Genomic DNA, 25,319 nt, shown 5'->3' on the forward strand with positions numbered 1-25,319 from the left:
TTCGCCTAAATACGCATATTTCTTTAGATGAAAAAAAAAAGCATACGAACTTGATGTTTAGACATAGAGGAGGAAGATATATAGAGGAGGGGACATAACATCTTCCAAGAACAAAATTTACTATTTTGAGAGACTATTTATTATCCAAGTTCTTTCTACAGGTTTAAGACTTCCCAAAGATAAGCGTATCTTTTTTTTTTTTTTTTTTTACAAATCGACTTTCAACGTTGCACACATGTTGATAAAGCGAAATTATATGTCACGCTTCGTTTCATCATGTCATTTATTTCTTTCGTCAGAAGTTCGTAAACTTGGAAGCTATTCAAATAATAGAATATCAAAGTATTTGATATTACTGTCAGGTTGTTTTGACAATGTGTACCTTTTAATTTGTTAATGCCCAGAGAGAGAGAGAGAGAGAGAGAGAGAGAGAGAGGAGAGAGAGAGAGAGGAGAAATTTCTTATTTCTAGCTTAGGGGTGAAATTCATCTTTCTCTCTGTCTGTGACTTTCAAATGAGTGTGACTGCCTCTCAACCCCATATTTTTCAGCTCATTCGTTATCATTGTTTCCATAATAATTCATTAAATAGTTTTTTAACCAATTTTAATTTTAGCCAGTTTTATAACAGGACTCGAACTTTAGCTTTGGATTTTTATTTGAAACTTTCTGGTCACTTTCCTGACAATTTTTTAGCTATGTCTTTATTTTTTGTTACCTACTATCTTCCTGTGCACAAAATTTCTTAACTATTATTTCTTTTGATCTGAATTACTTTCTCTTACGTTTTCGCTTCTTATCTACATCCCGAACATTCTCCTGATCTCCTCTTTACAGTTCAGTTTTTATCTAATCTGCATAATTGCGCTTTTCCTTAACAGTGCTGTACAACAGGGTATCTAAACGGCGAGAGCGAAGTATTGTTTCTCGAAAATCAAGCTGGTTAAATACGGTCAGTGTGGCTATCAGTGATCTGGGGACCTACTTTGTTGTTGATAAAAGAAAAATTAAATGAAAAACTTTTAAAAAATCACGAGTACAGCAGCTCTCTCTCTCTCTCTCTCTCTCTCTCTCTCTCTCTCTCTCTCTCTCTCTCTCTCTCTTCGAGTCTGCCTCAAGAACACCAATTAAGAAGGTTCTTCCTGACTTACCACTCTCTTCCCGGGCATTAACCTCTTGGCGACGGTAAGTACAGAGAAGAACCTCCGCACACGGAAGCACCTCTAGATTCACTGCGGTATTTAGCAAACAAAGAAGTCTCTGATTAAGAACGATCATAACCAGAAAAGAAAGAGAGAAAAAAAATTAAGAACAGGGAGTGTAATTCTCCCCACTCCGTCCCCTCACTGTTATGAAATTTAGATCACCGTTCATTAAGTAACCCCAGAACTTCATGTCTTACCCTGTGCTCCCACCCATAAAGCATATTGGATTAGCACTCGCTTAGTGCTTGTTCCCAGCTACCCAAACTCTCCCGCCATCTGATAACGCACTTGATTAGAGAAATTTAAAGCCGACTCTTCTTACCGTTCTTCCTTAGAATTTCAGCCCGGGAATCTCATCGCTTCTACGATCCTAGATTCCTATGGCGTATAAGAATTCTTAAAAGGAGTCTTATAAGAATCCTTATACGTCATGGGTATCTGGGATCGTAGAGGCAGTTGGACTCTTAGTCCGAAATTCTAAATCAAAATGGCAAGAAGAGTCGGCTTTCCATTTCTCAGTTGTGAGAATGGAAGGAAAAGTTTGCGGTTAGAAATGGAAAAATCCTCTGCCATTTTTTCTCTTCGTTTTAAAACTTATCCACAATAAGACAGTTTCGTTTCCAGCGCTCATTTTCATTCTGCAATAATTAGAAAATTAAGAAGAATAAAATGTTTTCTGATAACACCAAACGTTGATCAGTTATTTATGTATAGAAGAGACGATGTAGAAAAATGAGAGAGAGAGAGAGAGAGAGAGAGGTGGGGGGGGGAATACCTTGACGATGAAATTACACGTTTAAAAAACAATCATTTCTTCCCGTTTGCACTTGAAGCTTGAATACGAGTCAGTGGCATTTGTGGGCTTGTTCCATACGAATATGGTTCATCTTCTGAATAATAATAATAATAATAATAATAATAATAATAATAATAATAATAATAATAATAATAATAATACTGTTAAAGAGAATGGAAAACTTAAGCGAGTTGATTTTATATGTTGTTTTTTTCTATTTTTCTTACAATTCGCTTCTCAGGCTCAGCGATGTTTCTGAGTAACTGGCCAATATTCATATAAATGTTGGCTAGTTACTAAGAAATATCGCTGAGCCTGAGAAGCAAATTGCAAGAAAAATAGAAAAAACAACATATAAAATACTCTCGCTCAATTCTGCCATTCTCTTTAACAGCATTTGCCTAAAAGAGGGTCTTCTACCAAAATAATAATAATAATAATAATAATAATAATAATAATAATAATAATAATAATAATAATAATAATAATAATAATAATAATAATTTCCTCTATACAAATGCAAGAAACAAAAATCTGAAAAAGCCAGCAGTAAAAAAGAATAGACAATAATAACGATAAGGAGGAGGAGTAGTAGGAGGAGGAGGAAGAGGAGGTAAAAATAAGCCAGGCCAAATGAATAACTGAAACAGCAGAAAATGTTGGTTTTCAAAGAGCGCTAACGGAAATAAATGTTTGCTTATTTCTTCAACAAACCTCCGCCAAAATTAAAGGATTATAAGCAGCGGATATTTTTGGAAAAGAAGAATATAGATTGCGATGAGCTTATTTCGGGTAATGGTCGTGACCCAGATTAGGGAGGAAAAACAACTTAGACGTCAGCCTTGAAAACTAGAATATAAAATACGGGTCGGTTTTTCCGGGGCTGAAGAATTTTCACCCTTTGCTTAATCTCCCTCAATATTTTCCGTTTCCGAAACTCGATCGGCGCAAGACGAAGGTGACGTGAAATTTAATGTCCGCAAAGAACTGTAATTTCAGAAATGAGGACAGTTTGGTTATTCTTCAGACGAAGAAAAATAATGCAGATCACAGAGATTAACTTTATCCTCCCACTAACACAATTTATTGTTTGTAGTGATATTATTGGAATGTGATCTTCAGTGTTTGTTTTTCCACCGAAAGCTTCGTCTCTCTGACCTTGTGTTCAACAGAGGAGAATAAGAAGAGTATCTGTATAGCCTTGGAACTCTGGTAGATATAGGAAGGGCTAACTCCATCAATTATTACTTTAAATCACGATATCATGTTTCCATTACAATTCAGTGACCTGTTTAGACTTCATAATAGAATAAATGACTTGGTTTAATGATCATAGATCTTGAAATGTGTACTTCGTCCCAGAAGGGGGATGAATAACAGCAGATACTAAATTCCACGAATTAGCAATGAAAACAAGAGACAACCAGACAAGTAAAAAAAAAATAAATAAAAAAATAAAGTGAACGCCAGAAATATACGGGAATATAAAAAGAGGTGAAAATCCATGCGCTCTTGGATGACAGATAAAAGCGATATTTTCTGCTTTGGCGGTGAGGTCCTCTATACATTTGGCCAAACTAAAGAAAGGAGCTTGATGAGGTCATTTGGTTTCCTAAACATTTCATAGGTTTACGGTCAGAATGTTAGGAAAAATATATGTCTATTCACATTTATTATTATCGTAGTGTGTACAATCTGGATATTAAGGCGTTTGGAACAAGGTGATCATTTCTTCAGTTTTGAGGATAGAATAGAATATACAAGTTACTTATTTCGAAATACAGTAAAGATATTCAGGAATACGTGACAGATCCAACCTGAATAGCTATTTTCTATGCATTTTTTTTTCAGTGTTACAACTGCATTTGAAACCACACTTAGAAAAAATAAATATATACGTCCTTTATATAAGATCAATTTTCATTGTAAAACTATTTTTAGTTTTTGACGACTTTTGCATGTCTATTTTTTTTCAAATCTGTATTTTTTCCGTTTTGGGCTACCTTCTTTAATGGGGTCTTCAGGACTTTTGCATTTCTGTTCGTTTTATTCTTTAACTTTTGGATTTCAGCAGCAATGATAATGATGATATTAACCTGAGCTGCGGACGCCCTCATTCAACCAAGCGGTAAGCCAAAGAAAGCATTAGACACAAGGCCTATTATTTCACAGCGCATTGCCAAGTAAAGGATGTCTTCAGAGACAAGAAGAAGTCTGTGTTTTCTTCTCTCATACTTATTCTGCCTTTGGTGCTGTTGAAAGGGAGCCGACTAAAAGCAAAACAGTCAATTAGAGTCGATCTATCTGAGTGAAGGGATTTCCTACCAAGCATAAAGTCTGGTATTATGGTACAAATGATTTTGAAACTCGTTATATCACAATTTGGTATTCTAAATGCCATAAATATGGCAGATTCAGAGTCGATGAAGTACAAAAATAACGGTAAGTTTCTAACATAATAGGAAAAGGGGGATATGCTAGTTGAAGGAAGATAGCTCAAGGTTCTGGGAGCTAAAAAAAAACCGGTGATGTTCCAAGCTATCAAGGAGACAAACATCAAGAGTCAAAATGATCGCAGTGTGTATTGTTTTGAATAGCCTGCATAAAAAAAACATTACATATATACAAATATATGTATATGTACGTCTATATATATATATTATATATATATATATATATAATATATATATATGTGTGTGTGTGTGTGTGTGTGTATGTATGTATGTATGTACTACACACACACACACACGCACACACACACCACACACACACATATATATATATATATATATATATATATATATATATATATATATATATATATATATATATATATATATATATGAAGGAGACAGAGAGAGAAAAAAGACAGAAAAATTTTTTAACACTTGATCCAGCAAATGAGGCGCAAAATATATAGCATTTCACATTGCCTGACAGACAAGCGACTCTTGGGTCCTACGTCTGCGGACAAAAGCAAGAATAGAAATACAAACTAAAAGATACCGGTCATTATGATAGACACTATTCATAAGCAAAGAGAGAGAGAGAGAGAGAGAGAGAGAGAGAGAGAGAGAGATGATAAAAGCTCCTAGATGACAGAAGAACTTTAATATGTAATAACATTCATGTCTAATCCACTTTTGTGGGCTTCAGCACATGTAAGTCCTTTTGTGAATTTAACAAAGAAAAAAATAGCCACCTTGAAAGCTTTCTATTCTATTTCGTATTTTTGATAACTTTGTACTTCTTATTCATATTTTTCTGGTTAATTTATCTGGCATATTTCTCTGCGTAAGCAGTTTTCTTTTGCGTTATATGTCTGCGTTTTCTCAACGAAGATGGAATCTATAAAATTGGCAGACCATCAAAGGTACCCAGGCACAAACCTTTCTTTTCTAAACCAACGCTACTCTTCCCTGTCAATTCTCCCGTTATCTGCCATGATTTCTCTTTCGAACTTTTACGATACAAATTCTAGTAAAAAGTTTAAAAAATTATGCCCTATGAAGTTTACAGTCACATCATTTTAAAAACATACAGTTTTCCATTGTATTAATTCCTCTGCAACCTTTCCTTTATTCACACATACCATACGCACCTTGGTCAATTACTCAATCACAGTATCACCATCGTAGTGCTTAATATCACTTGTTATTTATCAGATAATAAATAAAGAGAGCACTGTAGCAAAGTGGTGTAGCATAAAGCTCCTGTTTTCTAGGTCCGTTGGTTGTTCCTGGCCTAACCCCTACTTGTCTGCTAGCTGTCAGTGGGCAACAGCGTTCGCTAGAGTCGAAATTCAAGGGTACAGAGACAGAAACAGCAACCTCACCCCTAAAGGCATTCTGAGATACCTAATCCTGTACCCTTCTCGCGCCAACCCCTCCATAGGTGGAAAAAGGTGTATGACAAAAGCAAAGATAATAAAAGATATACATAAAGAGAGTGAATTGGATGAAATGACTGTTAGTTAGGAGCTATTTCCTACGTGCCAAGTAATTCCTCACTGTATGTCTTTATCATAATATCGTTAGATTACCCTGTGGCTCAAAGTCCGCCATGAGCTGTTTATGAACAACGAGAATATTTTTAACTTAACTCTGAATCCCGTTTACAGTAGGTTATCCAGAATAAACGTAAACAGTCGCCATTCACAAAGGCAATATAATATACGAACCCGTCAAACAAAAGCAATATTACAAATTTAAAATCTTCAAGGCAGTAAAATATAAAGATTTCTTATATAAAACATGCCTGAATTAACTATACCACATGAGTATTGCCTTTTCTTTTATAATCAGTTGATAAAAGAAATCTTAGAGCACATTTTCGAACTTCTTCGTATGATGACCATTTCCTAGCAAATACATAAAGAAAACAAGAATGGCGCCAAACATGAAGCTGTCCAGAAACAGGCAAGAAAGATTTCGATCGGCTGTAGCGTGGGAACTGGCCGTTCATTCAGGAAAATGAGAGCATATTATGATCGCTCCGTTTTCTGGGTCAATAGGTCAATATTACAAGAATCAGAAAAATTTTAGGGATGGTAAATGGGGAATCGACTGACGCCAATCGCTTAAAGGTCACGAGGAGAAGATTGTCTCGTGTTGAACGGGTAAGACAGTGGAAGACCTCGATTGCGCACCTCCTTTTGTTGCGGAGTTAACAGGGAAGATCCCCGTAGGGGGTGGGGGGGGGGGGGGGGGGGCGGTTATAGTAGCGTCGTCAGTGCGCCTCACTCTGTGCACTGTTAGGCATTACTAAAATGGTCTTCACAGCGTCCCTCTTCAGCCCCGAGCGACGCAGTTTTAGTCATTTACTTCATCTCCAGTCCCGCTTCCTTTTTCAAGTCGCTGTCCAACCTCTCTGACTATTGCTTCTTGTACTTAATCTACTTCATTTTCTGGATCTCTATATCTTGCTGTTCAACCACTCCAACTCCCACTTTTTAGTCTTGAGCGCTGAATGGCCGACAGTGCCCCCAGTGCTTGTCTTGACAGACTCATTTCATGAAACAAACATGAAGATCATCTCCTGCTGAGATGAGATTTACGATGTTTTGCCTTTTGTGTCATGGGATTCTGCATTCATAAACACTATTTTAATTGACATTCGAATTGCTTTCCTTCCGGCATGTACATAATATCTTTACGTATAGTAGTTTAAGAACTTGTATTTCAGAGACGGGAAATTGAAATTGAATCATCAGTTATTCGTTTCAGAACCCACATGTGTGAAAGTACAAAAGCATCACCGTTGAAGATTTATTTCCTGTGATGAGTCTTAGCTTTTCGGCAACCTGACTCGAATTCTGCCTTGAGACTTGGTTTACGTAAAGAGCATAAGAATTCTAGTTGGCTTTCTTTCTCTTTGCGATACATTTTTTTTTAGGAAAGTTAACTGATGAAGTCAGAATCATGTAATCTTTTTCCCGAGGTTTGAATGTCATCTTGTTTGTTATTCTCGACTGAATCTGTTTGCCCCTTTGTTATGGGGAAACAGTTTTTTTTTTTTTTTTTACATATCAACTCTATCAATTTTAAGTTAGAGATTCTAGAAACCAAATCTTTTTGCACATTATTTAAGGATGCATTTCAAACGGTTGCTCCCCTCTGCAATATTTTCAGTTGTCCTTATCAGCGATTCTTACGGTATTTCTCCCTTTCATTCAATCAGTCAGCCTGAAATAGCAAGTTGTAGTCGACGAAATGTTAACTTGCGGAATACAGAAAATATTGTTCACTTGTCCTTTAGTTGATACTATAAAACTGAGTTGCATTCTGTACATATCATTACAATGCATAAGCAATATCGGATAAAGGCCATTCAGACAGTCGAGAAAAGTCTGAGAGAGAGAGAGAGAGAGAGAGAGAGAGAGAGAGAGAGAGAGAGAGAGAGAGCTTACATAGCAAAGTTTAATTCCGAAATCTATCCGAAGTTTCGCTCTCGGGAAAAAAATAAAACAATCGTCTTACCTAAAAAGCTTCCCTCCAGCTGGTGATTTTAAAATGACTCATTTGACACAAGGAAGAAGAGATTCCCAGGCTGGGTCTGTCAACAATCTGATTCGCTGTTTCTGGTTAATTGGTCAAGCTAAATTTTCACTGGCGAGGGCTCAATAACTGTTTTAAGAACTGTTTCTCCTAAGGACAGCGACTTGTCATATTCTTTTTCCTTTAGTTGAACTTAATCTATTCTTATATTAAAAACCAGAAAACTATGGACATTTTATAATAATACCAGTGGCTGGTGTAAAGGTAAAAAAGGATAAACAATACAAAACACATTGAAAAGGAAACAAGAAAAATAAAAGATAACTGAAACCGAATGGGTTTTTCGTAACGTAGTCTGTGGCTTCTTGGATTTTGCGCTTCACCAGACTTTCTTGGCTAAGCACTTAGCAGAGTTTACGTAACAATGCACAGTATGAATGAAATGAATGATGATGCCATCTAAGATAAATGGATGATGTGAAATATATTATGGATATGAATTTATGAATGAAACTCATCATGAGAAAGAAGCTCTTGTCACCAACCTCATCGGCGAGGTCTTTCAGCGGATGGTAAGGGGATTCCTTCGAGTGGGAAGACGGGGCTTGCTTTTCCAGTTGCTTGAGGGCGTGGTCGAGGGCCGCCCAGTCATTTTTGGCTGCCAGGGTCAGGACCCGCCGCTTCTGCTTCTCGATGGCCTCGTCTGCGTCCTCGACGTCGGCGTTGTAAGCGTCGGACGACACATTCTCGTCGGATTGCTTCTCTTGGTCTCCGCTGTCGAAGCTGTTTCTCCTGCGACCTATTCCTGTCCCTCCACGCCCGAGGTCCACGCTGCCCCGACGCCCATTGTCGAAGCTGTTCCTTCTCCCTCCGACACTTCCCCTGCGCCCACTCCGCGCACCGACGACGGGCGGTGGTGGCGGATTTGACAGCGGTAGACCGCCGAAGCTCATATCCATCGGGTCGCCATACTGCGGCGGCGGTGGCTGCCCCCTGCCCATTCTTTGGAATGGATCAGGGGGGTACATGCCCCTCCGACCACCACTATCCCGGGGCATGTAGCCATTGGCACCGGAGGGTATATCACCAGTTGATCTGCCAAGCTGTTGGTTATATCTCATATTATTGGAATCAAAAATCCGGTTGCCATAGTTCCTGCCATTTCTGCCTCCTCCTCCGCCCCGGTCCGGCGGACCGGGATACCTCGGGTCATTGGACATCGTGTGACCTGACCGCCACTTTGAACCGATGCCACCGCAGGCAGTGAGCTCCTCTTACCGACGGTGGTCCAGTTTTCCAGAGTTCACGGTGGGAGCCCGCTAGAGATCGTCTGACACTATCTGCACGGGGGGAGTATTTCTCGTAACCGAACTATATTTCCACTTCTTCGCTCAACTCTTAACCTATGAATGTATTACATTCTGCACTGTAACGCCCGAAGCTTTCCTTTATAAATTGTCCCCCACCACAAGTAGAAACTTGGAACAGTCCATCGACCACGCGATCACACGACCAACTGCGAGGTCAGACTTCAGCCACGCCAACCTGTCCTCCCCTTCCACCCCTGGGCCACCTTCCCCTCAAGTTCAACCATGCTACTACCTCTCACACAGGTAAGCCCACCTTCCACCATGACACACACACACACACACACACACACACACTCTCTCTCTCTCTCTCTCTCTCTCTCTCTCTCTCTCTCTCTCTCTCTCTCAAAGATTACCTAAAGAACGTTAATAATAAAACGAATGATGTTCTAAACAAAAATCATAAATGTCTTGAAGGATTTCAGTCTTCCTCTTCAAGACACTGAAGGCGGTATAGTCACGAATATACAAATGAGAACCTTCGCGCTTATCGTATTGCTGCGGTAAATATTTAGAAGACTTCAACTTACAATTCTTTTTTCCTTTTTTAAAATGTCTCAGCAGCCAAGAAATGGTTGATATTTATCGTTATCATTAACCAAATGCTATGCAAGTGACGACTGATAAAGCTGAATCTAATAATCCTGCCTCAAAAAAAAAAAAAAATCTGACGCTTTGGAATGTAACTATAAAAGAGTTAATGAAGATAATATGATACTCCAGGAAAAGTAAACCTTAGGAGGAAAATATTTTTAGACATACACGATCTACTTTTAGCAAAAATGGGAGTAAAGAGGAATTAGTGAACAAACGAATCAACACCATTCGTCTCAGAGCTGCGGTCGCTCGTACCGGACTAACAACACCAAGGTGTCGGGGTAACCGTCATTATTATAACCATGCTAAATCTTTAACTGAGCCTCCGCCGCGAACAAAAGCACACCAGAGATTCATAACAATTACCTCAATGAAAAATCAAAAGAGATAGAAGGGCTTATGAAAGTAACAAGCACCTCAAGAGTTCTTAAATTCAAAATACACCCATTCTTCATCTGTGTTGGTTCTACCTTAGCTAAAGAGATTTAATGAAGAAAACAATTATGTTTTGTTGATGCGAGAGGCAATTTAATCCCCTAATCTAATTCAAAGTCTTGAGAGTTATGAAAGAAATGGAACATAAAACTGAGAAAAGGAACAGTCATCCTATTCGACTGGCTGGTATTTATAGTGTGCGATTCCAGGTCGCATCCTGCCTCCTTAGGAATCCATCACTTTTCTCACTATGTGCGCCGTTTCTAATAGCACGCTGTTCTGCATATGAGTCCCAGAGCTACTTCGGCATCTAGTTTTTCCAGGTTCCTTTTCAGGGTTCTTGGGATCGCGCCTAGTGTTCCTATGATTATGGGTACAATTTCCACTGGCATATCCCATATCCTAATTTCTACTGGCCCGCCAATGACGAATATGTATTGTAGCTGAAGTTATATAATATTTCTGATTTATAGCATAACGATCCCTCAGTCAAAGCAGCTTTGCTTTAATCCTCTAAATCAGTGGTTCTTAAAGTTTTTATTACCACGCCCCCTCTAAGAATTGGTCCTTCCTTCCATTCCCCCCTTGCATCTATGAGTAAAATTCCCTCCCATATTAAAATGAAAATGAAAAAAGAGAAAACAAAGGAATTTCGAGGGATAGGGAGGGAGGTAAATAATGACAAAACATGGTAAGTCCAACGATTCTAACCAGAGTAGTAGGCTATAGGAAACTAACGTTATGAGGCGATACTTTTGCATTTTTTCATAAACTTCTGAATATCACTTCCTCACTCTTGTTAAGGGAATAACAAAAATAATTAGAAAATTTCTTATTTTTCCTAGAGTTGGCCCCTCCCCTAGAAATTGCTGACGACCCCCATAGGGGGCGCGACCCCTTAGTTTAAGAATCATTGCTCTAAATGATGTAAAATTTATGAATGGTATTCCTCAGTAATCAAGAAGGATAAAAAGAAAGTTTGCCGTCAATATTATCAGTCAACTCTTCTAGAATGAAATTAATGTCAAGTTATAGTAAGTATTTTCAAGCTGGAAGCGTTTATATTTTAAGGCGATTTATAAAGCGGCAATATTTTTAATATTACCACATTCGGGAAGCCAGTTCTCCTCTCGAGATAAGCACGGAAAGGAATCAAAAGGAGAGGAGGACCATTGAATGGAGACTTTCAAGAATGCTTATGAGAAGAAGCAGCACAAGAAATATTATGGATCGTCAGATCTACTATTTGGATCAACAGATCGGTGAAATCTCTTAGGAATCCAGAGGACTTATCGCCGTCTTGGAATCCTTCCGTCGCCAATTCCTAGAGGCACAAGAGAAATGCCATTCCTGCATGCACCTGACGCTATAACTCAGTGAAGCACAAACCTCAGTCTCCAGAAGCAAGTTCAGAGATCCTTGAAATCGTCTTCAGAAACAGGATTGTATTCATTCGAAAAACTGAACTAAGACGGTAAAAAGTTACCAAATAAAGAAAATGAACAATTTACACAAATGAAAATAAGGACAACATCGCCGAAGATCCCTAGGCAAGCAACTAAATGCATATCGGGAAAGCAAAACACGGGAGAATTTGAAGCGATGCTGAAATGGTTTGAAATCTTCAGTCTTCCTTGAAATTGTTTTGGAATCCTTCAGTCCCCAGGAAAACCATCCCTTAAGGACACCTTTGTCAGGGGAAGGACCCCCTCAGAGGCTGCTTCCCTGGAGAGAGGCAGGTTTCCTGCCAGGCTGGGGAATCGGACCTGGGGAGGACCTGAACCATAAGGGTGAGGGGACCTAAGGCACCCTAGGGAAACCAACCCTTAAGGGCACATTTCTAAGGGGAAAGACCTCCTCAGAACCTGCTTCCTTGGGCTGGGGAAGCGGGCCTGGTGAGGATCCTAAACCACTAGAGTGAAGGGACCTATGGCGCTCAAGGGACTGACATGATAGTAGGCAGGAAATAGTCACCTTGTATATATTTATATGATATAATAATTGAACTAAGGAAACAAATAGCTACCTAATGATCAATTTCCCAGCAGGACAATTGGCCAACAACTCATCTAATTAGTATTGATGAAAGGAAAATTCTCTGAGATTACTTCATTTCTGTCCTGCTTGCGTGAAAAAAATTTACGAAAATACACAAACAAACAGATTTATTAGGACTATCGTCAACTCTGTCAGATCTGTAACTTATGAGCTTCCAAAGAAATATAAACTTTCTTGGGTCAGATTTCTACATTTTGCCATCATACCATGGGTTTTATTGGAAATTCAGGGAGTTTAACTTTCATACACATAACCACAGGAAAAAATTTTATATACTTTCATTCATATGACAAATCTAAATGGATTAGTTTTGATATAATCGATCTTTTCACAAAATACCTATTGATTACTTGTGGGAATATTTGGCCGAGATCATTTTGGTGGCCACATATATAACTTTGCTGGTGCACGTATGATTTTAGTTAGTCAAAATTAAGCCTGCCATTTACTGACACGAGCTCTTCCTTCTTACTCCTGTAAATGTCTCCGTTTTACACTGGCATGTTCTACCAGATAGTCTGTTTGGAGAAAGTTATATTCAACTGAGTCTGCTTCATGCTCTGTAGTAAATGTTCAACTGGAGATGGAGAATGGTGACAAATGTGGTATTCTGACCACATTGTAATGCTGCTTGTAATACATTTGCGCATGAACTACTTTTAGATTATTTCGATCAGTTGGAATTATTGATGAGGATGAGGCCTCTAGTATCTAGGCCTGTACTTGACAAAAAGTGCAGTCCGATGATCAGGAAATCACATTATTCTTAGTTAAAACTGAGGATTACTCCAAGGAACCTATGTGTGTATGACACCGAATTTTATTTTTCAATAGACACTATTGAATATATAATTGGGAAATTAAATAATGTTTTTATCAGGCTTAAGGAATAGATAACGTTAAAGTAACTGGAACCAAATTAGATAGGTTAGTGGCTTTCAGTGCTCATATCAATAATGTTTTCTGTTTAAAACAAATCTTTAATGTTCTTATAAGGGAACTTATGATTAATTATGGCTTTAATAGAGAGTAAAGTACACTACTGTAACTTCTGTCATGATTTTCCTTAGATATATCTCTATTGGCTACAAAATATAGCGACGAAATTTAACAGAGGGTGTCGTACTAAGGTAGGATTTCCCATTGTTTTCGGAGATACAAAAGTTGCCCATCAAAGCTAAAACAATATCTAAAATAGGTGTTACGACTCATGAATCCATTCAAAGGATTTGCTGTGCGGACTTATCTACAGTGGAATGGTCACAAGACTAGTTACGAATTGCTTAAAGATAACTGAGCATGATGCACTTAGAATGCTGATTTTTGACCATCCAGATTTGCTGCTAAAATTTTGTACTTATAAACTCCGCTTGCTACTAAGATTGTAAATGTCAAGTATCAATAAAAAGGACCGTTTTATTTTTTGTTATGAGTGGTAGCCTACCGCAGTGGGTTTGACAATTATATAAAATTGGTATATGCTGTAAGACTCTTCGGATATTTTTGCATGAATTTCCAGGTTCGACCAAGCGCCATATAAAAACCTAATATATATATATATATATATATATATATATATATATATATATATATATATATATATATATATATATATATATCAGCCCGGACTTTTGGTCCCAGAGCAAATTTTAGGCTCAGGTCCAGGTTAAACCTCCTTGTCCAAGTTGAGGCTTTGCTTATGCACCAGTTTTGTTGCTTGTGTGTCGTTTTTTTGTTTTGGATATTCACTTTTTATTTTAGAATTCTTTTGTATTTTTATCAACATGTGATGTAAAATTTTATTAAGATGTCATATACTACTTTCATGATAAAAATTATTCGCATAAAGAGAGGAATATTTATAAACATATTGTTACGTTCATTATGACAAAAGCATCATGATTTGTGAAGCGGGTATTTTTTTGTAATTATCGACATTATAACTAAATATATTTTCAAAAATATCAATAATATTATTGTATCATAACGTAACATGATAAACCTTAACAAATATTGAGAATATTTCGTATGCATACCCATCCGGGGAAAGCAGCAACAATAAAGCGCAGAACGACTCCCATAACCCGCATGAATTTGAAGTGCAGAATATATACTACTTAACAGGTGACTTTTGTTCGACGATTAAGTGCATCTCGCTGTTGCTGTATACTTTTCTAGATTTATTTTGGTCAGGAGCGAACCCGGAGTCACAAAATGGAAGGTGCTGCTACACCCAAGCCAGTTTTAAATGTGGAGATACTGCAACAAAGACGAAGGTGGGTTAACCGAGTTCGTTTTGGTGCTTGATAGGGGCCTAGGTCTACCTAAGCTTGCATAGCTAGCTAGTAGCCCTACCTAGCTACTTACCTAGTACTTATCTCGCACTACCTACTAGCTAGCTACTAGGTACCTAGTAGGTCTTGGATAGTAGGAATAAACCCAGAGCTAGGCTAGTATACTTATACCTAGGTAGGCAAAACTGTCAGTTGAAACTGGAGCACATACCTAGGTACTACTATACTACCTAGGTAGGTAAATGTTAGGAGTAAGGTAGGTACCTATCGTAAAAAAAATTGGCAAGATTATCGAAGGCATTTAGGATTCCTCACGCATATGAGCGAAGGTAGGTAGGTAGGTCCTATCTAGCTACTACCTATATAGCTATTACCTAGGCCTAGGAGGTACTATAAATTCTTGAACTTTGGGACTAGGCTATCCTACGTATTATAGTAGGTAGCCTAGCTATTAGGTAAATCTACCAATTCCATTAGCCCTAGCTACCTCCTAGGTTAGAAAGCTTTGTTATTTAGAGGCTAGTGCATGCAGCGTAACAATACCTCTTGCCAAAACAAAAGAGCTTGCCAAGAATATGAAATATACGGATAAGGCGTGAAGCGCTGTTCCGTCACGTTCTTACAGCACACTAGCCTCGGCGGTCCGTGGATATTCACTTTCTCACATGAGGTGCACTGTAGGCATTACTTAAGGTTCTTTGCAGTGTCCTCTGTGTAGTCCTCTTCATGAGGTTCGATTACAGAGAAGACGAGGCAAGTTCTTGCCAGCTTTTACTGCATTTAACTCTACTCAATTTTCGCTAGCATTCAAACGAATGAAACGGTTGTAGGAAATGAATGCTTCGTTTAACAGAATGAGAACATCACAAGTTCAGGGAAGAGCGGGCAAGAACACAATCTTCCTCTCTTTTTTTTCTCTACTTCCTGGTTATACTGGAATGAGCAAGGAAATAAGAGGAATTCTATGGAGTCTACTCCTCAGAGTTTGAACCTGAGAGACTATGTTTTTGGTTCAGTCTTAGGATCTTACCAAACATAGGCAATCTGTTCAGGATGGACAGCACTGAGAGCTTTGAACACCTTTCCAGTTAACGTTACTGTTTTGGGAACAACCAGTTCGGCTTGAATTAGTCGTCTTTGGTGTCCTGTTATCACCGTAGAAGTCTTCCTTCAGGAAAATTCACTTTGCTCTCTTCATTAGAGAATGAAGGAGGTCTGCTTCCAGTCCTTATACATGTCCCTCGAATTGAGAAGAATTAGGCTGCGATTTACAGGACCCTACAAATTTACTAGTATATTTCTCTTGCAACGTGCTTCTATTATCAGCTGCACTGTCTGAATAGTAGGCGCATATCTATAGGTTAAGTCTTCTGGTATGTGACCGAGATGAATAGTACCTTCTCTTAATTAACCTGAAACTCAGGACAGCCTTTCGGGCCTCCCAAGAGTTACCGGTTTTGATTTTGAGATAACTAGTGGTATTGTGTTCCAACAACACCACAGCATTTGCATTATCACCGAACAAGAGGGTTTTCTTCCCTCCCATTTTGGTTGAAGTGCAGATGCTCGAGTGTATCTTTTTTGCGCTTGATGGTTCTAGCCGAACATATTCCTTCATGGCGTGCACTACCAGGCAAGTCAGTGTGACAAGTTGAGCGAGTGGTACACGGCTCTGTCTCAGTACTGCTCGGTCTCTGAGATTCTTTTCAGTTTGGTATTGTTTCTCATTTGTCGAGGATCAACCACCAGCTGAAGCTCTCTGCCCAGCAATCACACCTAGGTCTTTGGTTGGATCGGAATTCTTGCATAAGAATTTTCAGACATGGATATATCTCATTAGACTCGTTATCCTCTTTCTGTTTACCCCACAGTATAACAGAAGTCTGTAGTCTAGTCTTCAGTTTCATCACACCTGCCCCATCTGCCGCTGCGATGACGCAAAATTATTTTCTTCAGACAATTTGAGTTTGTTCCGATACGTAATACAAACCCTCGGTCCTTTAACAATAGGAAGGTAACTAGCGGCAGCTGGGACGGTCGTAAGCTTCGAACAAGGGGAGAACGGTAGTTAACTGCTTGTCCGATCGTGCGCGCGCCCGAGAGGTGAAGAATCACTTTTGCTTTCGGCCGCGGGTGTGAAGGACGTGTTCGTCATCGCTCTCTGCCCGCTTCATCGTCGTATGCTTTGTTTATATTGTGTTTTCTACTAATGGTTTGGTTTGACTTGAAAATGAAACTGTAAGTACACTGTTTTCATTTTCATTACTTAATTATGAATCAACATGGAGCTATCGCCGTAGAGACGGCGATTTCCGCTCTTTTCATGAATTGAACCCTTGAATTATGTCTCGGTGCCGAGGGCGGGCGCACTCGCGCCGAGTCATGTATTTTGGGCGAAAGTGTGTAATTGAAAGATGTAAGTACTCTTTTTCATTATATTTTTGCCCTGTTGCGTTCGTTGCCGAGAGCTTGATTGCGCTCGGCAAGAGCCTCTTATTTTGTATGAATAGAATGCAATGAAAGTGGATTCGCAATGCAGTTTCTTTTCATTTTCATTTTTTATTATTAATTGCATCAAATTTAATTTTGGATCAATTTCCGCTCTTACCTGGGAATTAATCCTTACGATTTATTGCTGTGAAAGTGAAAATAGCAAGTGCAGTATTGTTCATTTTCATATATATTTATGATAGCATCATATTATGGATCAAGTTTCCGCTCTTACCGGGAATTGATTTTTCCCTCTTTAAGTTCTATGAAGTGAATCGCAAGTGCAGTATTCTGTTTCATTTTCATATTACTTTTCACTGCTGTGCGGGGTAGGGGAAGCGAAGGTCTGCCAGGAAGTCGTCGGAAAGCTCTCCCGCGACTCCCTTGGTATCCGATTCTTCGTCTTCTTTCCTGCCCCCCCGCTCAGCTTCCTCGTATTTTGTTTTTGGGGTCTTCCTTCCGTTCGGGGTGGGGCATGTCTCCCCCCCCCGTGCGTGAGGGAACCCCTCTTACTAATCTGTCTGTGCTACCGCAGGTGCTACAGCCGTGGGAGACGACCTTGGACAGGTATGGACCACTGCGGCTGCAGGGCGTGCCTAGCATCCACGATCTGCTGCAGAGTCTAGCGAGGTCTGGGGCGGTGACCTTGGAGTGGTCTCCACTACAACCTTCACGGCCGCTTATGCTGCTTCCCCCCGCTGGTCTACACTCCCCATGCTGTGTCGGTGACGCCGTCTGCCGCTTCTAGGGCCGGTCGCCGCCGTACCGAGGAGGGTATGCCGCCGCCGCCTGTGTTTTCTTCGTGTTGCCTGCCCCAGACTTCCGCTGTTTCCAGCAGCTCGCCCCTGGACCGGCCGCCAGTACCACGCTGGCTGCCGATGATTCTACGAGGCGATGGCTGGGCCTGCCGTACCTGTCGCTGATGTGTTCCCGCTACTGGCTTGGCTGTCCCTTCTGTGTTTACCGCTGCCGCTGTTCCTGCCGCTCCTGAGCTGGTTGCTGTTCCTGTTGCTCCTGGTTCCTGCGCCTGTCCATGCTGGTCCTGCCCATGGTGTGTCTTTCCCCCGTCCCAGGTCCTTCCGGACAGGTGCAGTCGGGCCGTGTTGCTTCGGCAATAGGCCCGACTCCGGCCTGGATGGAGGACCTGACGACTGTCCTGCGTGAGCTGACGAAGAAGAGGAAGGTGTCATCTTCGTCTGTTGCTGCTCTTCCCCTTCGACTTCTAAGGCCCATAAGCCGAAGAAGAAAAGCTCTGCCCTCCCCTCCCCTAAGAAAGTCTCCTTCGGGAACTTCTAAGGGCCGTGCCCCACCCCTCGGTGGGACGGGGGGTCCTTCTGCTGGTTCCTCCTGCTCCTTCGGGAGCGGGGCCCGTCTCCCTTCCGTAAGGAAGAGATAGACGGGGGACCAGAGGAGTATCGGTTAGCTCTGGTACTTCCTCGCCTGGTGCTAGCGGCGATGCCGCTACGCCAGGTTCCGGCTCGGTCTCTCGTTCGCGGGAGATCCCGAGTGTACGCTCTCCCTCGGGAGACCGTGCAGCCAAAGTTTCGGCGCCAGAGTTCGCTCGGCGCCAAGACCACGGCACGGAGCAGAAGGCTGGCGAGAACCGCTCAGGTGACTCTCGCCAGGCCAGCGGCCGCTCTCGCAGCGACCCATCTGGTAACCGGGTTTTGTTATTCCCCCTAAGAAGACTCCTTCGGGAACTTCGAAGGGCTCGTCACATTCCGGTGTGCCGGGGGGGTTCTTCTTCTGCTGGTCCTCCTGTTCCTTCGGGAACGGGGCCCGTCTCCCCTTCTGAGAAGAAGAAGAAGACGGGGACCAAGGGTGTGCTGGCTACCGCTGGTACACCCTCGCCTGGTCTTGGCAGCTCTGCTGCTAAGCCAGGTACCGGCTCGGTTTCTCGTCCGCGAGAAGTTCCGAGTGTACGATCTCCTTCGGGTGACCGTGCAGCCAAAGTTAAGACGCCTGAGTTCGCTCAGCGTCATGACCGAGGCACGGAGCAGAAGACTGTCGAGAGCCGCTCAGGTGACTCTCGCCAGGCCAGCGGCCGCTCTCGCAGCGACCAGCCGGTACCCTCGGTGGACGTGACGGTCTCTGACCGGCCACGGGTTGAGGCTGGGAAGAGGTCCCCCAGGTCCCCTCGACGACGGTAAACCAGCCTCGGCTGGTACCAGCTGGTTTTGACGTGCCGCGAGGACGCTCACCGGTCTCACGGCGAAAGCGAGCTCTGCAGGTCACCTGACCGCCGCTCCCACAGGGTGAACCGGGCGGATACGGGTGACCAGCAGCAGCTCGTCTGACGCACGGGACCGGGGTCGACGTGCTCAGTCGAGCCGCTCGCCACAGGTGAGCGGCACGGCCAGGCCTGCAGATCGATCCCCACCGCGGGTTGGTGATCGGCTGCAGCCCCCCACGTACGCTGGTCCTGCCAGCTAGCGGGGGGGGTGGACGTCAGGTCTTGTCCCTTCCTCCACTACCTTCAACTTCCTCGGGCTACACCGGGAAGAGCGAGGTAGCTAGGAGTGATCGTGAGAGGTGCGCCGCTCACGATCCCGTCATGACGCCGCAGCAGGTGCCACGTATGGTCCCCTTAGGTACCAAACCAGGAACGTACGCGCGAAGTGAATTTGGGAGGCGGACCCCGGGGTCAGGGGCTGGACTGGGTGGGTAGCGTCAGTTCTGTCTCTACCGATTACCCATTCAAACTCCTCGGCATACGCCAGGAAGAGCTAGGTATATAGGAGTGATCGTGAGAGATGCGCCGCTCACGATCCCGTCACGACGCCGCACGTGCCAGGTTGGTCTTAGGACCAACCAGGACGTACGCGCAAGTGATTGGAGGCAACCGTCAGGGATCTGTTGCTGGTCCTTCTTCTGAAGGAGGAGGGTCCTGGGAGCTGCTCTTGTTGGAGGGACTGGACGGTCCTACTCCTCAAGACGCTGTAACTTCCGAGATTCAGAGTAACTTTACCCAGGTTATTGCACTGATTCGTCAGCACAAGACGACCGGGGGGAAGGATCGCCGCTCCCCCACCAGCAGAGCCCATGTCTCTGCTCGAGTCGTTTTGGGGCCCGAGAGGGAACCCAAACCGACGGTGGGTATGCCGCGATCGGAGCTTACCGATTCTGTCTTGAACCAGAGTCTCTCGTCTCCGACAAGAAGGCTCTCTCAGTTCTGGCCGGTCGATCAAGCTACTTCACCTCCTCTACTGCGACAGCGGCGTTTCTACGTGTCTTCGGACACCGTATTTAAATACTCCTTCGGTCCTCCTGAGAGGTTTCGACCTCGACGAGGACTGGAATGAGTCGAGGACGGTATCGGCTCTCTCCTGTCAGGTGTCGATCAGCCCCACCCAGACGACGTTCACAGTGGCGGCAGGACCCTTACCTACAGTGAGAGTTCGTAACCCTCCTCGGGGAAAAACGTTTTCTCCTGACGATACGTTTTCCCAGACTCTGAGAGGCCATCGCCGCAAGGCGATGGCTGCTCCTACTCTTCTCCAACTGCTAGTTCCACTGGGAAGGGCGAGCGAGTATCCAATTCCTCCCCCATTCTCTCCTTACGGCTACGAGGGAAAGGGGAAGGATCCTACAGAGATTTCTCTGTAGGATCCCACGTTGGGGACTGCGCTACCAGGGGGGACCTTCGGGTCCTACCTGACGTAAGCCCCGGTCGTTGAGGAGGGATCCTGCCCCATTCTCGATTTCTACGGGAATCGAGAGGACCACCAGCCGATATCGTTTGACGAATTCGGTGGGGGTTTCGCAGACTGCTTAAGAATTCCTACGGAATTTCTAGGCGCATTCAGAGTGTTTAGAGTTTCTTACGATCTCCAAACACTTAGGCGAGACCACGGTCCAAAGTGAGCGAGACGAGAATCCCCGATATGTTACACGATAATCGGAACCTCGCCTATGCTCGAATTCCTGGAATTTCTAGCATTAGGAAGAAGACTGCTGCTGAAAGAAGACTATCTCACAGTAGGCGACCAACCTGGAATAGAGAAGAATGGACGGGAATATCCAGTTTGGCTGGAACTATCGTCTTAGTATTCTGTTCACCATTGAAGCTTTCCTTCGAGGAAGACTTCTCCTTCACTCTCTTTAATAGAGAACGAAGGTGGTCGATCTCCAATCCTTATTTTGTTTCTTGAAGGAAAGAATTTAGGATGGAGATCGTTGTTCAGAATCCTACAAATATACTACGTATATTAACCTCTCGCGACATGATTCTGCTAAGCAGTTGAATGGTACCGAGGGGTAGGCGCATATCCTGGTTTTTAATTCTACGGATTGCGACTTAGACGAAAAGTATTCTAATTGAACTGCAACCCGGGGGGTTGCCTGCAACCTCCCAGGAGTTTCCAGTTTCAATTTTATATACTTATGGTGTTGTCACAACAACACCATTTTAGCTTTTATATTACCGAAATTCGTTTCGCTTAAATATTGCTCGAGCATATCTTTTTATGCTCGGTGGTTCTAGCCGAACGCATTCCTTCGTGGAAAGGATTACTTGGCAACTCAGGATGACGAGTCAGCGACAGCTACTGCGTATTGAATTGCCCGAGGCATTTCAGTATCAGCTGCCGCTTTGAGATAGACGGTTGTTTATGTCTTTCTCACCTGCTTTGATTGAATAACAACCGTATCTCTGCCCAACAATCACGGACTTAAGTCTCTGATTAACGGGGATTTTTATTGTAGTGTCTTACCGAACAATTATAGAGCCGTGATTTCCACGAGCGGCAGGATACTAAATTCAAATTTAGCGCGTCGGCGTCGCCAACACTGGTGGTGATGACATCATCTCCCTCCACTCGCGGGAGAACCAGGTACAACTGCCCAGGTGAATTCAATTCTTTTCCTGCCGGTGCGTCCGGTGAACATCGGTGGTCGGTGCGGTTGGATAACTTTGCTTCGCTTTTTTCTTGTGGATTTGATCTTCGGAATTGGTGAAGTACTCTTTTTTGGCGTTGTTGTTATTTTTGCTTTTTATTTAGGCGTTGCCATGTCGGATTCTAGTCCGTCGGGAGTTAGGTTTTGCATCTCAGGATGTAAAACTAGATTATCCAAGCTAGAGTATGATTCTCACACTAAATGTGTTAAGTGTAGGGGACAGGTTTGTTCAGCAGATCGAACATGTAACGAGTGTAGTGATTGGACTGATTCTCAATGGAAGTTTTTTAGTTCATACTCGGAGAAATTAGCTAAAGACAGAATTAGAAAAGCAGCGCTTAGGAAAAGTAGACTTAGCTCTGCTTCGTCTTGCGATGCATCTGTTCCTCTGTTTCTCCTCAAATTGTTATGTCTCCTTTAACTACACCTCCTATTCCTCCTACTAATCCCACTTCTCCGGCTTCCCGTGTAGTTTCTTCCGACACCATTGCCAGTCTGGAATCGAGGTTAGATCAGAATTTTCGGTACTAGCGAATACGGTTTTGCAACTTGGTAATTCAGTTAAGACGTTTTTGGAGAAAGCGCCTCAGTAAGAGGTGTAGTTGAGGGTGCGTCTGTCTGTCCTGACACGTCTCCTAGACAAAGGTCATGTCCAGCTCCCCCGCACCGGGGAGAAGACATACCGAAGTCAAGGGAGTCGATCGGGATTTGCCCACAGACAGGCGCCTCTCTTGTTGAGCCTGTTGCGCCTCAACAGGGCTCGGTTAAGCGTTGGAAAGGTGTTGCGGTCAGACGCCTTTCAAATGATTCAAGCGATTCGTCTCCGGTCGCACGGCGCTCTTGGCGAGATTCGCCCGTTTCGCGTCCCTTAAAGAGGCGTTCAGGCGCCGATTCTTCGCCTCCTCCAGTCAAGCGGTATAAGGAGCCTGAGAGTAGGGTTGCGCCTCGGCCGTTAGCGGCTCGTTCGTCGCCTCAATCTGTGCCTTTTTCGGCTCCATCTACTAGTAGAGATTGTGGTTTTAGCGCTGTAGCTAGCATTTCTAAGGGTGTTTCTTTAGGCGCTTTTTCGTCTGTTACGCCTGATGCGCCTGTTTCGCCTTGAATTTGTTTCGGCGGCTCCGAGCGAGGCGCAAGTAGTTTTTCCGGGGCCTCCTGCTGACATTTAGGCTCTTCCAAGCCTACGTTAACTGTTTTTGATTCGTCTCTGGCGCCTTTGCGCAAGCAGTTAGAGATGTTAACCAACTGGATGAATGAGTCCAAGGGTGGTTCGAAACCTTCAGATCCGGTTGTAGTTCCGTCTACTTCTTCGGCGGTATCGGAGAATGAAGAAGAAGTAGAGGAGGAGGATTCACATCACCTCTCGTGTTATTCACGTCTCCTTAGATTTCTTCTGCTATCTTATCCAGATTATTTTGAGAAAGCGGCTCCGCGCTCCCCAACTTCGACTTTTTTTTGATGATGGAGGAAAAACTTCAGACCCTCTCCCTCCCAAACTTGTTCTATCTAAAGCGGTTAGACATTCGTTGAAAGAGACGGAGAAATGGATGTCTATGAAAAGAGACTTAGGGAAGGCTCTTTTTGCTTACCCTCCCTCTAAGTTGCTTCGTAAGAGGTATAGGTTTTATGTAACTGGGGAAGCTCCTTCTCTGGGAGTTTCTGCCTCCTCCCAGGGAGAATTCTCCAGTTTAATCGACGACTCTAGAAGATCTGCTTTCGCCGCAGCGAAAGTTTTTCTTTACAGCGCCTGAGTTGGACCACGTTGTAAAAGAATCAATTTAAACTTTTGGAAGTCTTTAGCTTCCTTGATTGGACTATTGGCGCTTTAGCGGCCAAGATCGAAGACTGTCCTTCTCTTTCCCAGGAGTTTAGCGGAGGATTGGATTGGTGGTGGGTTTCTGTCCTGTGCGGACAAATCCATTAGGGATGGATGTGATGAGTTAGCTTCGCTCATCGCCTTTGGTACCCTTAAGAAAAGGCAACTTTGGTGCTCCTTTGCTTCTAAAGGGTTACGTCCCAACAGAAGTCTGCTCTCTTGTTTGCTCCTTTTGTGAAGATAACCTCTTTCCAGACGATGGTAGTGTTGTCAATTTTCGTCTGCGCTAGATAAGAAATCTACTTCGGATTTACTGGCACAGTCTACTAAGAGACCTAAAGCTCCTGTGGAGACTGTTCCTTCGGTTTCTCCTCTGGCCCAAGCGCCTTTTCGAGGGAGAAAACCCAAGCGCTTCTTTCGGCCGAAATCGAATTTGCGACCTCAGTCTAAGGCCTCGGCCAAGGTTAACAAACCTTCCAAATGAAAGCTCGGTTCTTCATGCACCAGTGGGAGCCAGGCTGGCTGTTTTGGGAGGAATGGAAAACAGAGGAGCAGAAGCCTGGGTAGTGCAAGTACTCAAGTTCGCTATCGTATTCCTCTCGTTTCACCTCCCTCGCTCTCCACCTGTCGCCAATTCATTCCAGGCATACTCTCGGGCTCAGACAAATTTCTGGCGCTAGCCGCAGAAGTGGAAGCGCTTGTTCTCAAAGAAGCGATAGAACAGTAGAAGGGATTTTCCTCCAGGCTTTTACATCGCCTTTTCGTATTCCAAGTCATCAGGGGGCTGGAGGCCGGTTTTGGATGTGAGCGCCCTGACTTGCATGTCCAAGAGAAAACAAAATTTCATATGGAGACCACTCGGTCGGTTCTGGAGTCCATCAGACAGGGGGATTGGATGGTCTCTCTGGACATGCAAGACGCTTATTTTCACATTCCGATACATCGCGAATCTCGGAAGTACCTGAGGTTCATGTTCGAAGGCAAGGTGTTTCAGTTTCGGGCGCTTTGCTTCGGACTAGCGACCGCTCCTCAAGTTTTCACAGTGGGTTCTATCCCCGATAGGAAGCTGGCTACACATATTGGAGAGAATCTCCCTCTATCTGGACGATTTGGCTTCTCCGGTCGGAATCAGAGAGTCGGTGCATGAAGGACCTTGGAACAACTCTGGATCTTGCCAGAAAGTTAGGAATTCTGGTCAACAAACAGAAGTCCCAGTTGGTTCCATCTCAGAGCATCCTTTATTTGGGGATGATTCTGAATGCTCAAGTTTTTCGGGCTTTTCTGTCCCCGAAAGAGGGTTCAAGGCTGTCTGAGACAGTTCAGGAGTTTCTTGGACAAAAAGGTAAGTTCTGCCAATCAGTGGATGAGGCTCC

The 25,319-nt window shown here is 43.1% G+C and overlaps 2 protein-coding genes across 3 annotated transcripts in view; one reads left to right on the forward strand and one right to left on the reverse strand.

Moving 5' to 3' along the window:
* Positions 1-9,566, reverse strand: part of LOC135218385 (serine/threonine-protein phosphatase 6 regulatory ankyrin repeat subunit C-like) — a 161,190-nt gene extending 151,624 nt beyond the window's left edge. Inside the window, exon 1 of one of the 2 annotated variants that reach the window (XM_064254674.1) lies at positions 8,542-9,566. In XM_064254674.1, coding sequence (XP_064110744.1) covers positions 8,542-9,216 — 675 coding nt within the window. In that variant the 5' untranslated portion in view covers positions 9,217-9,566. The remainder of the gene's footprint in view (positions 1-8,541) is intronic. The other variant, XM_064254675.1, reaches the window with a different exon arrangement.
* A 4,945-nt stretch (positions 9,567-14,511) lies between these two features.
* LOC135218514 (pachytene checkpoint protein 2 homolog) overlaps positions 14,512-25,319 on the forward strand; it is a 121,913-nt gene continuing 111,105 nt past the window's right edge. The window contains 1 exon segment of the mRNA XM_064254880.1: positions 14,512-14,729. Within this exon segment, the coding sequence (XP_064110950.1) occupies positions 14,668-14,729 (62 nt within the window). The 5' untranslated portion in view covers positions 14,512-14,667.

This window comes from Macrobrachium nipponense, chromosome 9 (genome assembly GCF_015104395.2).
Source record: "Macrobrachium nipponense isolate FS-2020 chromosome 9, ASM1510439v2, whole genome shotgun sequence".
In the NCBI taxonomy this organism is placed as follows: Eukaryota; Metazoa; Arthropoda; class Malacostraca; order Decapoda; family Palaemonidae; genus Macrobrachium; species Macrobrachium nipponense.